The sequence below is a fragment of the Anopheles cruzii genome, chromosome 2, assembly GCF_943734635.1.
Source record: "Anopheles cruzii chromosome 2, idAnoCruzAS_RS32_06, whole genome shotgun sequence".
NCBI classification, from domain to species: Eukaryota; Metazoa; Arthropoda; class Insecta; order Diptera; family Culicidae; genus Anopheles; species Anopheles cruzii.
Genome location: NC_069144.1, coordinates 533758 through 546691, shown reverse-complemented (window position 1 = coordinate 546691; position 12934 = coordinate 533758). Strand labels below are relative to the sequence as shown.

The 12934-nt window shown below is 48.0% G+C and overlaps 3 protein-coding genes across 6 annotated transcripts in view; 1 reads left to right on the top strand and 2 right to left on the bottom strand.

Moving 5' to 3' along the window:
- The window catches only part of LOC128269274 (nucleolar MIF4G domain-containing protein 1), a 3469-nt gene extending 2644 nt beyond the window's left edge, over nucleotides 1-825 (bottom strand). The window contains exons 1-2 of the mRNA XM_053006687.1: nucleotides 815-825; nucleotides 6-744 (exon numbers count right to left, since the gene is read on the bottom strand). Coding sequence (XP_052862647.1) covers nucleotides 6-744; nucleotides 815-825 — 750 coding nt within the window. The remainder of the gene's footprint in view (nucleotides 1-5; nucleotides 745-814) is intronic.
- A 323-nt stretch (nucleotides 826-1148) lies between these two features.
- Nucleotides 1149-5271, top strand: LOC128274848 (dynamin-like 120 kDa protein, mitochondrial). 2 transcript variants are annotated; one of them, XM_053013178.1, is made up of 10 exons: nucleotides 1149-1299; nucleotides 1478-1914; nucleotides 1979-2095; nucleotides 2373-2417; nucleotides 2578-3622; nucleotides 3688-3849; nucleotides 3923-4110; nucleotides 4172-4763; nucleotides 4835-5124; nucleotides 5187-5271. In XM_053013178.1, the coding sequence occupies exons 1-10, from the start codon at nucleotides 1271-1273 to the stop codon at nucleotides 5249-5251; spliced, it is 2970 nt and encodes a 989-aa protein (XP_052869138.1). In that variant the 5' UTR covers nucleotides 1149-1270; the 3' UTR covers nucleotides 5252-5271. The 2 variants fall into 2 exon arrangements, with proteins under 2 accessions (XP_052869138.1, XP_052869147.1); XM_053013187.1 differs by lacking the exon at nucleotides 2373-2417.
- A 697-nt stretch (nucleotides 5272-5968) lies between these two features.
- LOC128278277 (galectin-9-like) lies at nucleotides 5969-8182 on the bottom strand. Of its 3 annotated transcripts, none has more exons than XM_053016965.1 (6): nucleotides 8095-8182; nucleotides 7927-8015; nucleotides 7493-7857; nucleotides 7216-7362; nucleotides 6993-7087; nucleotides 5969-6097 (listed from the first exon to the last, which is right to left on the bottom strand). In XM_053016965.1, exons 1-6 carry the CDS (start codon nucleotides 8119-8121, stop codon nucleotides 5969-5971), a joined length of 852 nt encoding a protein of 283 aa, XP_052872925.1. In that variant the 5' UTR covers nucleotides 8122-8182. The 3 variants fall into 3 exon arrangements, 2 of the variants coding, with proteins under 2 accessions (XP_052872925.1, XP_052872926.1); XM_053016966.1 differs by having other exon boundaries at nucleotides 5981-6097; nucleotides 6952-7087; XR_008269412.1 differs by lacking the exon at nucleotides 5969-6097 and adding an exon at nucleotides 6446-6718 and having other exon boundaries at nucleotides 6807-7087.
- Between the last annotated feature and the right edge of the window lie 4752 nt (nucleotides 8183-12934).

Below are 12934 nucleotides of genomic sequence, written 5' to 3'. Positions count from 1 at the left end.
CGCTTCTCTTTGTGGGACATTTTCTTTGCCGTCTCCGAACTCCGTTCCGTATCGTGATCATCCTCTTTCGTCCTCGATCCAGACTTGCCATTCAAAGGGGCACCACCGACGGCGTATTGCAAGTCTTCGGCAAACTCATCCGACGAGTTTTCCTCCAGCTCCGCGGCCTCCTTTGCTGCTTCGTACATTTTGCGGATACTTTCATCGGTGCACAGATCCAGCGCATAATCGAGGCCATCGTTGAAACTCTTCGGCACGCCTTCTTTGTTTTTGCGCCGATTGATGTTGAGCAACTTTTCGTACTTTTTAATCACACGATCGTCCTCTTCGTTGGCCGCCTCGAGCTGCTCGATCCGTTTGTTCTTCAGGCTCGCCTCGTACTGGCGCAGCTCCATCATTTCCTTCTCGCGTTCGACATCCAGCTGAGTCGTCACGGGTTTACCGCTTTGCTCTTCTTCCTCGCCGCCCGAGCACAGGTCCGAGTCAAGCTCTTCGTCCTCCAGCTCGTCTTCGGACTCTTGCTGCTGCTGCTGCTGGGCACCCCTTCGAGAGCCTCCTCTACCAGCAGCACCATTCTCGTGCCGGTCTTTTCGGCTGCGATTGTGGTAGTTGAAACGATTGAGTTTCTTCTGCTGTCGCTTCTCCTTGCGCAAATCCTTGCGGGTTTTAGGTTGGTTTGCTCCACCGCGACCACCACCACCCTGCCTTCCTGCCACCTTGCCTTGGCGCACGTTTTTATGGGGTCTGTACCGGAATACATATGGGAGCTTTGTAATTGCAGTGCGATGCGTACAATAATGCGGGATAACCTTACCTTACTTTCATTGTGAACTAGATTTGATGAAGAAGCACTATCACCGAGCCATGACAACAATCAACAAACCGGCATTTTTTGACAGCTCGTAACACGTGCGGGTTATTTAACGAACACAATTTTGTTGAAATTATATCCACGTTTTATTCCATTTCCAACATTTCCCCTGAAGCTTTGCCGATCATCAAACTCCGAAATAGGTATAATTTCATGATTTTGTTAAATAAATAATGACGCCATTCTATCAACATTGACCAGAAGGGGTCTCTACGCCACTGAGCGTGTTTGACAATCGTTTGACAGCGAGGCGGTCGCAAAACTTTTTGCAAATCCCGTGAAGCTGCGCTGGCTGGAAAAGAGTCTTTCCCAATTGTGCGCTATTTCCCGAATAATGCACAATCAATAGTGTCGCTCGGAAAATAAGAATAAGGTAGAACACACGCAGCCCGAACGAGGATGGCCCAACTACTTCGTGGACGGTCGAGGTAAGGGCCGCAGATTATCCCGCAAATCCTGCCCGTTGGCACCGAGTGTTGTCATCTCGCGCGAATGTTACATAAAGTGTATTGATTTTCTGTTGTTTTCTCTTCCACAATCGCCAATCCGAATTCCCGGGGTGGCGCTAACATTGCACCTACGGAATACGGTGGTGCCCCATCGCAGCATTGATCCTCGGTTCAAACACATACGGCCGGTGGTGTACGCGGTGGGTCGGGTCAATTTTTCCGGCTTCACAACTGGCTCGAATGGAGGCCACAGCGCTGGAAGCGGCCACTCGAATGGACGGTACAACTTCCACCGGCAGCAGGATTTTCTGCGTCCACCGAACACCGGTGGATGGCAGTATTCGCATCACCAGTACCGTAGCTACGGGATGCTGATCGGGCGAGTGCTTCGGGGCGTACTAAAGCTCCGCTATCTGGTCCTGGGTGGGGCCATCGGTGGTGGCGTAACGCTCAACAAACGGTACGAAGAGTGGAAGGATGGTCTGCCCGATATGAAGTGGCTGGAGGAGGTGCTGCCGGATAACGAAAAATGGGCCGGCTTCACCAAGAACTTGCTCGCGGTCAAGGATGCGGTAAAGGATTCGATCGAAATCGGTAATAACGGGCACGGCCGGCGAACGGACGGACGGCGAAATTAAACCCTGTTCCGTTTCTACAGATCCGCGACTGAAGCAACTGAGCGAAAATAAGATGAACGAATGGCGGCAATGGTTCGACCAACGGTTGGACAATGCCATCGAAGCTGCCGAAACGCAACAAAACCCTCAAATCGAAAGTAAGTGCCGAAACAGACCCGGTTCCCGGGCTCAAGAATGATTAAATTTATTCCGACCGTGAAACGCACACATTATTTGATAACTGACCCACTAGAACTGATCTGCAGTTTCGCCCGGTGATCGCGATCGTTAGTAGTTTCTGATCATGCCAAAAGCTTCCCGTCATCGCATCTCCTTCATGTTCCCCCCGAAGTGTTCTGTTCCGCGTCAATGCGAGCGTACCAAGTTTAATCCAAAATTTTCTTTCTCTTCCCTTCTTTCTCTTTTTTGGTCTAGGTTCCTTCCAGAATTTATCGGAATTCATTTCCGACTTATATGGAGGTAAAGAGCCTTATAAATTCAGTTCTTTCATATTAGCATACAAATCGGGTGCGATACCGCGAATTTACTCATTCTTGAACCGAGGGAAAAGGGTGTCCGCTGCTGTCCGCTGTTCCGTTGTCTAATCCTGTGGCTTTATTATTCCGTATTCTCTCCGTAGCCACCAAAGAAGAGTTACGGGCGAAGAACACGGTGAACGCAAAGGGTCTCGGTGTGGAGGAAAGCCGCAAGCGGGTCGACACGCTACAGGCCCAGGTGGACTCGCTGCAGACGGAGATCATGAACGTGCAGCTCAAGTACCAGCGTGAGGTGGAAAAGCTGGAGAAAGAAAATCGGGATCTGCGGCAGCAGTATTTGATACTTAAAACGAACCGGAAGCAGCCGACGAAGAAGCGCATCAAAAAGTCGCTGATCGACATGTACTCCGAGGTGCTGGACGAGCTGTCCGGGTACGACACGAGCTACACCACGGCCGACCACTTGCCGCGGGTCGTCGTCGTGGGCGATCAGAGCAGCGGCAAGACGTCGGTGCTGGAATCGATCGCCCAGGCACGCATCTTTCCGCGCGGCAGCGGCGAGATGATGACACGGGCACCGGTCAAGGTGACGCTCTCGGAGGGCCCGTACCATGTGGCCCAGTTCCGTGATTCCGACCGCGAGTACGACCTGACGAAGGACAGCGATTTGGCGGAGTTGCGGCGGGACGTTGAGATCCGAATGCGGAACTCGGTGCGCGGTGGCAAAACCGTGAGCATGGACGTAATCTCGATGACGGTGAAGGGGCCCGGCCTGCAGCGGATGGTGTTGGTCGATCTGCCGGGCATCATCTCGACACAAACGGTCGACATGGCACCGGATACGCGCGATCAAATCAAGCACATGACCGAGCACTACATGAGCAACCCGAACGCGATCATCCTGTGCATCCAGGATGGCTCGGTGGACGCCGAACGGAGCAACGTCACGGACCTGGTGTCGCAGTGCGATCCGCTCGGCAAGCGGACGATCTTCGTGCTGACCAAGGTGGACCTGGCCGAGGATCTGGCCGATCCGAACCGCATCCGAAAGATCCTCTCCGGCAAACTGTTCCCCATGAAGGCGCTCGGATACTTTGCCGTCGTGACGGGGCGCGGTCGAAAGGATGACAGCATTGACACGATTCGCGAGTACGAGGAAAAGTTTTTCAAAAACTCCAAACTGTTCCAGTGAGTCTGTCGATGATCCCCGTTTACAGCTCCGTCCCATTATACGATCGTTTTCTTTTTTGCAGAAGTGGCGTCACAATGTCGCACCAGGTCACGACGAGAAACCTTAGCCTGGCCGTCGCCGATCGCTTCTGGAAGATGGTCCGCGAGACGATCGAACAGCAAGCGGACGCGTTCAAGGCGACGCGCTTCAACCTGGAAACGGAGTGGAAAAACAACTTCCCACGGTACGGATGCAAACGATCGTGCTCTTTCCCCGTTTCTGGGACTAATGATTACGGGTCTTTCATTGCTCCGCAGGTTGCGCGAATCGGGCCGGGACGAGCTGTTCGAAAAAGCCAAAGGGGAAGTTCTGGACGAAGTCGTGAATCTGTCGCAGGTGTCGGCCAAAAAATGGGAAGAACTGATGAACAGCAAACTGTGGGAAAAGCTTTCGAGCTACGTGTTCGAAAACGTTTACCTTCCGGCGGCCCAGTCCGGGTCACAGAGTAAGAGCGGCCGCTTACACAATAGTGAGCAACAGTGGCTCATAATTATTTCGATCGACAGATTCGTTCAACACGATGGTGGACATCAAACTGCGCCAGTGGGCCGAACAGGCGCTGCCGGCCAAATCGGTAGAGGCCGGCTGGGAGGCACTGCAGAAGGAGTTCCAGCACCTGATGGCGGTGGCACGCAAAACGCCCGACCACGACGATCTGTACGACAATCTGAAGAGTGCCGTCATCGACGAAGCCATCCGGCGGCACACGTGGGAGGACAAGGCGATCGATATGCTGCGCGTGATACAGCTCAACACGCTCGAGGATCGCAGCGTGCACGACAAGCAGGAGTGGGACCAAGCGGTTCGGTTCTTCGAAACCTCGGTCAAGGAGAAGCTCCAAACGACGGAAACGACGATTGGCGAAATGTTTGGGCCGAGCACGAGCCAGAAGTGGCTCCAGTGGCGCTACTCGACCGATGAGCAAACGAAACGGCGCCAGGTGAAGGGTGAGCTGGACAAAATACTCGACAGCGACGCAAAGCACTCGCCAACACTCAGCTACGACGAGCTGACCACGGTGCGGAAGAATCTACAGCGTGGCAACGTCGAGGTCGAGACGGATTACATTCGCGAAACGTGGTACCCGATCTACCGGCGGTAAGAAACGGTGCTTCGCTCGTGTCCGGGCGCTTTCCTAAACTTTTGCCCACGTTAACCACGATCTGTAGGCATTTCCTGAAGCAGGCGCTCAACCGCGCATACGACTGCCGGAAGGCGTACTATCTGTACTCGCAGCAAGGCAGCAGCTGCGAGATCAACTGTAGCGACGTGGTCCTCTTTTGGCGCATCCAGCAGGTGATCAAGGTGACGGCGAACGCGTTGCGGCAACAGGTCATCAACCGGGAGGCCCGACGCTTGGACAAGGAAATCAAAGAGGTGCTGGACGAGTACGGCGAGGACGATGACAAGAAACAGCAGCTGCTGACCGGCAAACGGGTGCAGCTGGCCGAAGAACTGAGTAAGTGAAGCCTAATTTTTGCGATCTGCTGCGCCCTTACTATCCTTTCGGTCCGTTTCTAGTTCGCGTCCGGCAAATTCAGGAAAAATTGGAGGAGTTCATCAATGCGCTTAATTTGGAAAAATAAGCACAGCAGCATTGGCCAGAGTGAGAATGCTTTGTCGTGCGGATCATGAGCTCCGGGAAGCTTGATCCGGGGGTTCGGGAGGGCGCTTTGCAGAGGAATAGCTTCATCAAACCAAAAACCCTGATAAAAGCGGTTAAACCTCGAAAGAAAACAAAAGTCATCTACCGTCACCAGCTATTTATTTCGTCTCGTTTGTGCTTGCACCACGCCAACTCGGATCGTCTAAGTCGCGTAGAAGTAAGGCAGCTGCGATAGCAAACAGGGTGATCATTCGATCGTCTTGCCGCTTTCCGTTCTGTTGGCGCCGATGGGTCGTCGTTCGCACAACAATTGACGGTGGGGCTTGGGATACGCAAACGTGTTTTGTGATGAAATGTGGAAAGTCATTCGGTAATATAGTGCGCGTTAAATAAGTGTAAACCTAATAAAAATATACTACGATTACGATGCCTATTCGCGCTCCTTTATTCATTCGGCGGCACGAAAAAAGTGTACAAATAAAAATAACGGCGGAAAACAAAACTAAATGTGTGGCGTGTACCTGGTCCGGGGACAAAAATTTATTCGTTTTGCCCAAACGCAAACGGTTGGACAATATATTATAATATAGTTTTTTTAAAGAATACATCACTAATAGGCGTATCGGATGTTGCCCAAAACATACAGATTTGAAGTACTATAGTTCGGGAATATTACAAGAATGCTAATTTGGTTCTTTTAATCACTGTCACTACTACTGCTACTGCTGCTGCCCTTACGGCGAAGGACCTTCGACGCAACGTACACGCCGAGACCGGCCGCTCCAGCGGCGGCCCCGTATTTTAGTAGGGTCTTGGTTTTCCCTTTCTGAAAATGTACACAAAAAAGAGTAAATAATTTAAGATATTTGAAAGCGTTAAAAGATAAAAAGTAAAGCCCAAACAAGCGGTCATTACAATACGAAACAGGCGAGTTCTTAGAGCGGGGACAAAAACTAGAACAATGAACAGAAAACACTTGTCCCAATTTTTACAACATTATAAACCTCTCCACAGACATGTTTATCGTGCGGAAACGTACGGCTTTCGTTCCAGTGACCACACGCCGCACATCGTTAGTGCCACCGATCGGTCGAGCTAATCGAAGTCTCTTGAAGTGGTGGGGCCGTCGGCGATACTACCCAACCAGGCACGGTCGGGCGGGGCGTCATCTGTAAAAAGAAACGCATAGCGAAAAGGCGACAAACGCGGACAAAAGCACACCTGCCGGGACATTTACCGATGGTTGCGGCGGAACATGGTAAGAAGCGTGGGAATGTTGCGGCGCGGGATTGCTCGAGATCGGTCCTCCGGTGATCGTGTGACGGAGAAAGTCCTGTGTCTGCTGAATTCCCCCCGAGATCGTTTGTTGCAAAGATTTTTTCATCTTTACACGACCATCACCCGCAGCAGCAGCAACCGGTGGCTGGTATTGGCCGGGGGCCGTTGGCTAGAGATTTTTGAACGGATATGAATGAAATTTCAGTGACTCCGATCTGTGCCGACCTGAAAGACTTCGAGTGCTAAGAGATACCAACGGAACACAATTGAACAGTACAAAAGCCAGGATACTAAAATAGATATCCCCAAAGCTTTACCGAAAGCACCAACGCGCCCCAATGTCCGCGGCATAGGCGGAACATGGAGGCGCGTGGTTGTTGCGTGGTGTGAAAAAGTGATTACATTTCCTGTACTTTCGCTCGCAACTCTTCTTTGAATAGTACCGAAAAAGGCACGGCTGACGGGTGCCCTCCGGGGTACGCTGGATGCGGATATCCCGGCTGCGGTGGCGGTGGTGGCGGTGGCATCCATCCGTGGCCTAAAAGTAGGGGCAGGAAGGGGACAGAAGGGTGCGGGATTGATGAAAAACTCGTTTGCGATTAGAGGTGACCGTTGTGCCTCGGGGGGATTAGAACAGCTTAAAAAACAGCGTTCGTCGGGTTCTACCTGGATAGTGGCCACCACCACCACCGCTGACGACCGGGTAGGTTGGTAGTGGAGTGTACGGCGGTGGTGGAGGCAGGGGCGCCGGTGGCGGATGCGGTACGAAACCAATCGGAGGCGCAGGAACGTACGGTGCTGGCGGTGGAATGACTGAAATGGAAGCAAACGCGCACGTTATCGATTGTTACTATCTACAGCGCTAAGTTTGTGATAAGATAAATTCGCCTACAGACCGAGTGAAACGGACCGTCTGAGAAATCTGCGTTCTTCGAATACCTACCAACGGGCGGATATGGATTGATGGGAAGTGCGCCGGCCCCATCCGCCTCGGAAATGATCGAGTAAATGACGCAGTTGCCGCTAACGGAAATGAACCGCGCCATGTGCAACGGCAGTCGGTGGCCGAAGGTGCAAAAGTGGGCCCCATTGATGGCTATTTTGTACTGACTCGCTTCGGCCAATATCAAAAGGTCGAAACCTTCGCCATACCGGATCGGGCAGCCACCGTAGCGCTCTTCCGGACCCACCACCTGGCTCTGCAGCGTGTTCCGCACGATCACATTTTCGTTGGGCCTTATACTGATGTGGAGCGTCACATCGTCTCGCGGGTTTGTGGCCGCTCCCGATTGAATGTGAATCTGGCAACTATTGTTGGGTAGGTCAGAAAAATAAGGCTCAGCAAAGGCCACTCGGGGAAGATTGTACCGTACGTACCGTTCTCCGTGCTGGTGCAGAATACCCTTGAGCCTTACCATACGGCCAGCAACCAGACCGCCGGGAATCAGCCCCAGAAATGGAAGTTTCTAGTGGCGGAACAGAAAGAAAAATCATTGGATGACTCATCGTCGGAGGAAAATGTTGTTGTCCATTTGTTTGCCTTACTGGAGAGTAGATGGGAATCGTAGCCATTTCGAAAGTGTGGCTCGAAACCACCAAAATCACGCACTAAAATCACACCAGTCACTTTTTGCCAACGGTCACGGAAACACCAACGAACCAACTGAGCAAAATGATAGTGATTCGGAATTTTTCTATTTACTTTATACCTCCGTTCGATCTTATCGCCACGGTTCAGATACGGAGACTCGAGTGAGTCAATCTCGCGGCTCAATGACTCAATTGTTGGCAAAATTGTTGGTGGATCGTGGGCTTTAGTTAGTAAGAAAGTGAGAACAAGTGCGGTAATTTTGTTTTCAATAATTGTTACACTAGCCATTTTGATGCTGATCATTTCAATGTTCATTTTATGCAGGATTTCAATGCAGGATTTTATGTTCCTTGCATCTCAGGCAAATAGAAAAGAACATTTTAAAATGCAAACATTCTTCGAAAAAAAAAACATTTAATTTAATCGCGACTTCCCTTGTTACATAAAAGAAATGTGCAATTCAAAATCAAAGTTACCTTTGCTGTTTCATCAAAGTTACCATGGGTTTCTGTTCAATCGGTTTTCAGTGCCCCGTGACAAGTGGAAAAGTACCTTCGTGAAGCAAATTTTGCAGGAAAAATTAGCATTTTGTTCGATTCCGGATCTTTTGTTTGGATCTTTGCACCGATTGTGAATCGCGCGTTTGCAGAGATAAGTAAGTTAGTAACTCGCTTGCCAGGTTATGACTCGGCGGGTCCAACGCCGTCATATCCGGAGGGGCGGATGGGTGTCCTCCGTTGGCTGCCCGATTGCTGGCCATCGTCGCCCGTCGTCTTTTTGCAGCAGCAGTACGATGGGCATGCTAGCAAGGACCGTGACCGTGGCCACACTGTAGGAAACACACGTGCTTTATGAACGTGCCGCGGGTGATTAGGCATCATCACTGTATATGAAAAAAATCCATAGACTCTTCCTAAAAACAAATATGTCCGCCTTTCCAATACAAATTCCCTACTGTGAGCTGGGGCAAACAATGATAACTAGTATTTTCAACATTTCAATATTCCAAATATTATAAATATATTCGGTTTTTTTTTCCTCATCGCAGAATGTCATCATACACCGCATCTTCCCAGGCGGGATCGGCCAAGAAGCGGCGATTGGCAGGACCAACGATCGAGATACCACACGATTACGTGGACGATTACCACAGCGACAGTGACACCGAGTTCGATGCTGTTCCGCCGGATTATGAGGAGATCCCCACGCCACAGGGGGAACAAGTACTTCGTACATGCATACGAATCTCCGTGCGCAGCGTGCACCGTAAACCAGAAGTAACGCTGCAGCATATGCTGCGTATGATGCGAAAAATTATTCGTGGTATTCCCAAGTATCCACAAACGTTGTTCCGGGGGCCGCGGGACATTAACCCCACCGCAGTCCGTAATCCTGCTGGTACTGAGGTGGTTGCGGCCTTTTGGAATGCTGATTTAGGTAAGTACTAGGTTGTTGATTAAGTTTTGCGGGTCGATACTATAGGGCGCTGCTACGAGCTTAATGTTTTTTTTGTTATATTGGTACACTCTTCAAATGAACGTATGTGAAGTTTCATTTCAATCGGTCACTTACTTTTTTTTACAAGCCATCAGATCTCACGAATATTTCCCTTCTTATTTTTTATTTAGAATCTGAAATTCAGGAAAATACACCACCTGAACATCCTGACAGTACAGACGTGCAGTTAGATCTGCACGTCGATGCCGCGCCTTTGCCACAACTCATAAACCCACGTTTCAACGCTTGGTGTATTACTGGGACACTGTACGATGAAACAAAACCGAGCAAACCGTTCCTGCTGAATGTATTTTGTGGGGATGGAAAACCAAACGTCCATGAATTTTTCCGCCCGCTCTGTGAGCAGGTGACAGAGCTACGGAAAAAGAGAAATGTGACAATTCGAACGATAAAAGCCGACGCCCCAGCACACTCCTTTATGAAAGGTGAGTTCCGAAAAAAAAATTAATTCTTATAAATTTATTTTACTTTTTCCCAATAACTTTTTCCTTACTTTTCATCATAATGACAGAGACGGCCGGGCACACAGGCCATTATGGGTGCCCAAAGTGTATAATGAAGGGAAAGTACATTTATAATTGCGTGTCGTATACCAATGGTAAAAACCCAGAGGTGAACCACACGAAATATTCATCACCTCTACGAACGCACGCTGAATTCATTGCAGGTGAATACAATGGCACGCATCGGATAGCCGAGAAACCAGATATTTATGCTTTTGAAAAATTAGGAATAGACATGATCAATGATGTCTTGGTAGGAGACAACCGACATCTCTTACACCTAGGTGTGGTGAAGACATTTTACAATACGTTTGTAGGGGGCCGGTATAAAGTGAAGAAAATGGAAGCCGAAAAGTTAGATTTCCTGAAGATCTCACTTTTTGCCTTTCATTTTCCCCACGAAAGAAATCATGGCCAATTTGAGATAGCAGTTTCCGAATGGCCGCACTGGATGTGGGCATACTTTATGGATGTGGCGGGATTCGTGGTGCTGCGTGGAGCACTCAGCGCACCAGATTTCCTCACATATTGTATGCTCCATTTCGGTGTGGCCATTTGTAACAGAACACGCAAGCAGGAGTATCTTACATATGCCAAGCTATGTTTAGAAACCTTTGTTACAAGATTCGGGAATAGAGTTGGTTTTGTTCCGTATAAAGTCCACAACCTCCTCCATGTTGTGGACGAAGTACTCAACAAGGGGCCGTTGCTCCATAACTCTACCAACCCAAATGAGGCTGAACTTGGGAGCATTAAACAACACGTTAACACAGCGGAACCGTTACGGGCGGCCCAGCAGCTGGTAAGGGGTGTGCAACTTCGGGCAGTAGCGTTTCCACCCACCCCGGCCATCACCAGGCCCATAATAACAAATAACGGCCTAAGAGTCATTGTTAGAGATAACTTTTTGTTAAGAAGTGAAGCTATTTCACCAAACGATGTGGACTCCTGGTTTATGGCGTCGGGTGAAAAAGTCATGAAATTTGAATATGCGTTGGAACGGGGCATGGAAACGGTCTTCTTTGGACGACCGTTGAGAACACCAGCGAAAAAGTGTTTCACGCATCTATACCCCGTGCCAGAGGGGTTGAATGAATTTATACCAGAAAGGGAAGAAAAAAATGTATGTTTAAGTAAAGAGCAGGAGGAATATAGTTTAAAAGATATACTTTGTAAACTTGCGGTGAGCCACATGCCATCCTACACATCATTTATCCCATTAGTTGAATCCTTCATAAAGGAAACATAAGCAACTAGTAATAGTGACTAGTAAAAGGGGTTTAGTTACTAACTAAGTACCACACGAAACAAACAGGAACCGATAAATAAACTGTATTACGATTGTTTATATATATATTCGTTGTACATTGTTTTTGTATCCGATATGGCAGCAAGTTAATCTTAAGTTTTGAATGGAATTTGGAATTTTAAGGAATGTAAGTTTTTTGCTTTTTGCGTGTTATTTGTAAGTTAACTCATTTCCATGTCCATGTGTACCGTTTATGTATCTAACCGACATTGTGATTGACCAATTTTAAAAGCTCCACAGAAAATCCTGTGTCCCAGTTTGGTGAATGAAAACGATTTATTTGTTTTAAGAATGAGACCTGGATACAATTTTAGCCCCAAATAAAAGATTTCGCGGGTTTGTAGTTTTTATCTTATTTAAATCACTGTTGTGAATTGTATTTGTATTTATGCCTCCGTCAGGTATTTCGTTTCCTGTTTTATCCTGTCCAGTTGTTATTTTATTTCTTAAAAGATGTCCCTCAGATTAATAAAAAGATTAATAGGATTACGAACAGACAATTCGTAGTTTTATTTATAAATCATGTAATGGGTAACAATGCATCCAAAACCGGCGGATCAGTGTAACATATTTTAGAAACAGTAATGATGAATAATAATAATGAGTTAACTAATCGTATAAACTTCACATCGATTCCAAATCACGGAAACAGAACGAACAAAAGCTTAACAACATTAATTAACACTTACTCGTCTTATTTATCTTATCTTATCGTTGTTTTTTCTCATCGCTTCGAAAGGTTCTATTTCGGCATCCGGCTCAGCTTCTGGGGAAGTTGGTATGCGTTTGCCAGGATCGAAAATCATGAAGCTTAAGCAGCCTCCGTGCGAAAGATAAGCTAGAACGTAAAAGGTGACCATATAGATGATTTGCACCGGGATTTTATAGATTTTCTCCAGATAGTTCTTTACATCGAAAAACTGAACGCTGAAAAACTCGACGCCAAGCAATACCGCGAAGCATAAATCAAAAAAGCATCGGTAAATTGTATTTTTATGTACTATTTTTTTTGTATTTATTATGCATATTTCTAATAATACGAATCATCTTCGCTTCAAAAACCTTATAATTAAAACTAGCATCAAAAGTTAATGTAATTGCTAATGCAATACATTTCCAAATGTGTTTAAAAATGCTCAGGGCTATTTTTTTCCCCATTGTCAATAATTTCCACGAACATGTCGCGAGAAATTTTTCTTCGAAAAATATGAGCAATATTTTTCTTACAATTTTTGCTCCTTTCTGCCGTTTGTTAATAATTGTAGTGGATTCCTTAAAATTGAGCAGCATCTGCGACAACCCACGGGCGCATCGTTTAACGTCTTTAGCTGCCAATTCAAAATCGATTAGCCCTCTATGGTTGTTTATTGGGAAGGGTATGGATGATGTTGTTGCATCGAGATGCTGTTCGTCCATTTCGAGATGCTGTTCGTCTACGGACCCCTCCTGGTGGAGCATAAATTG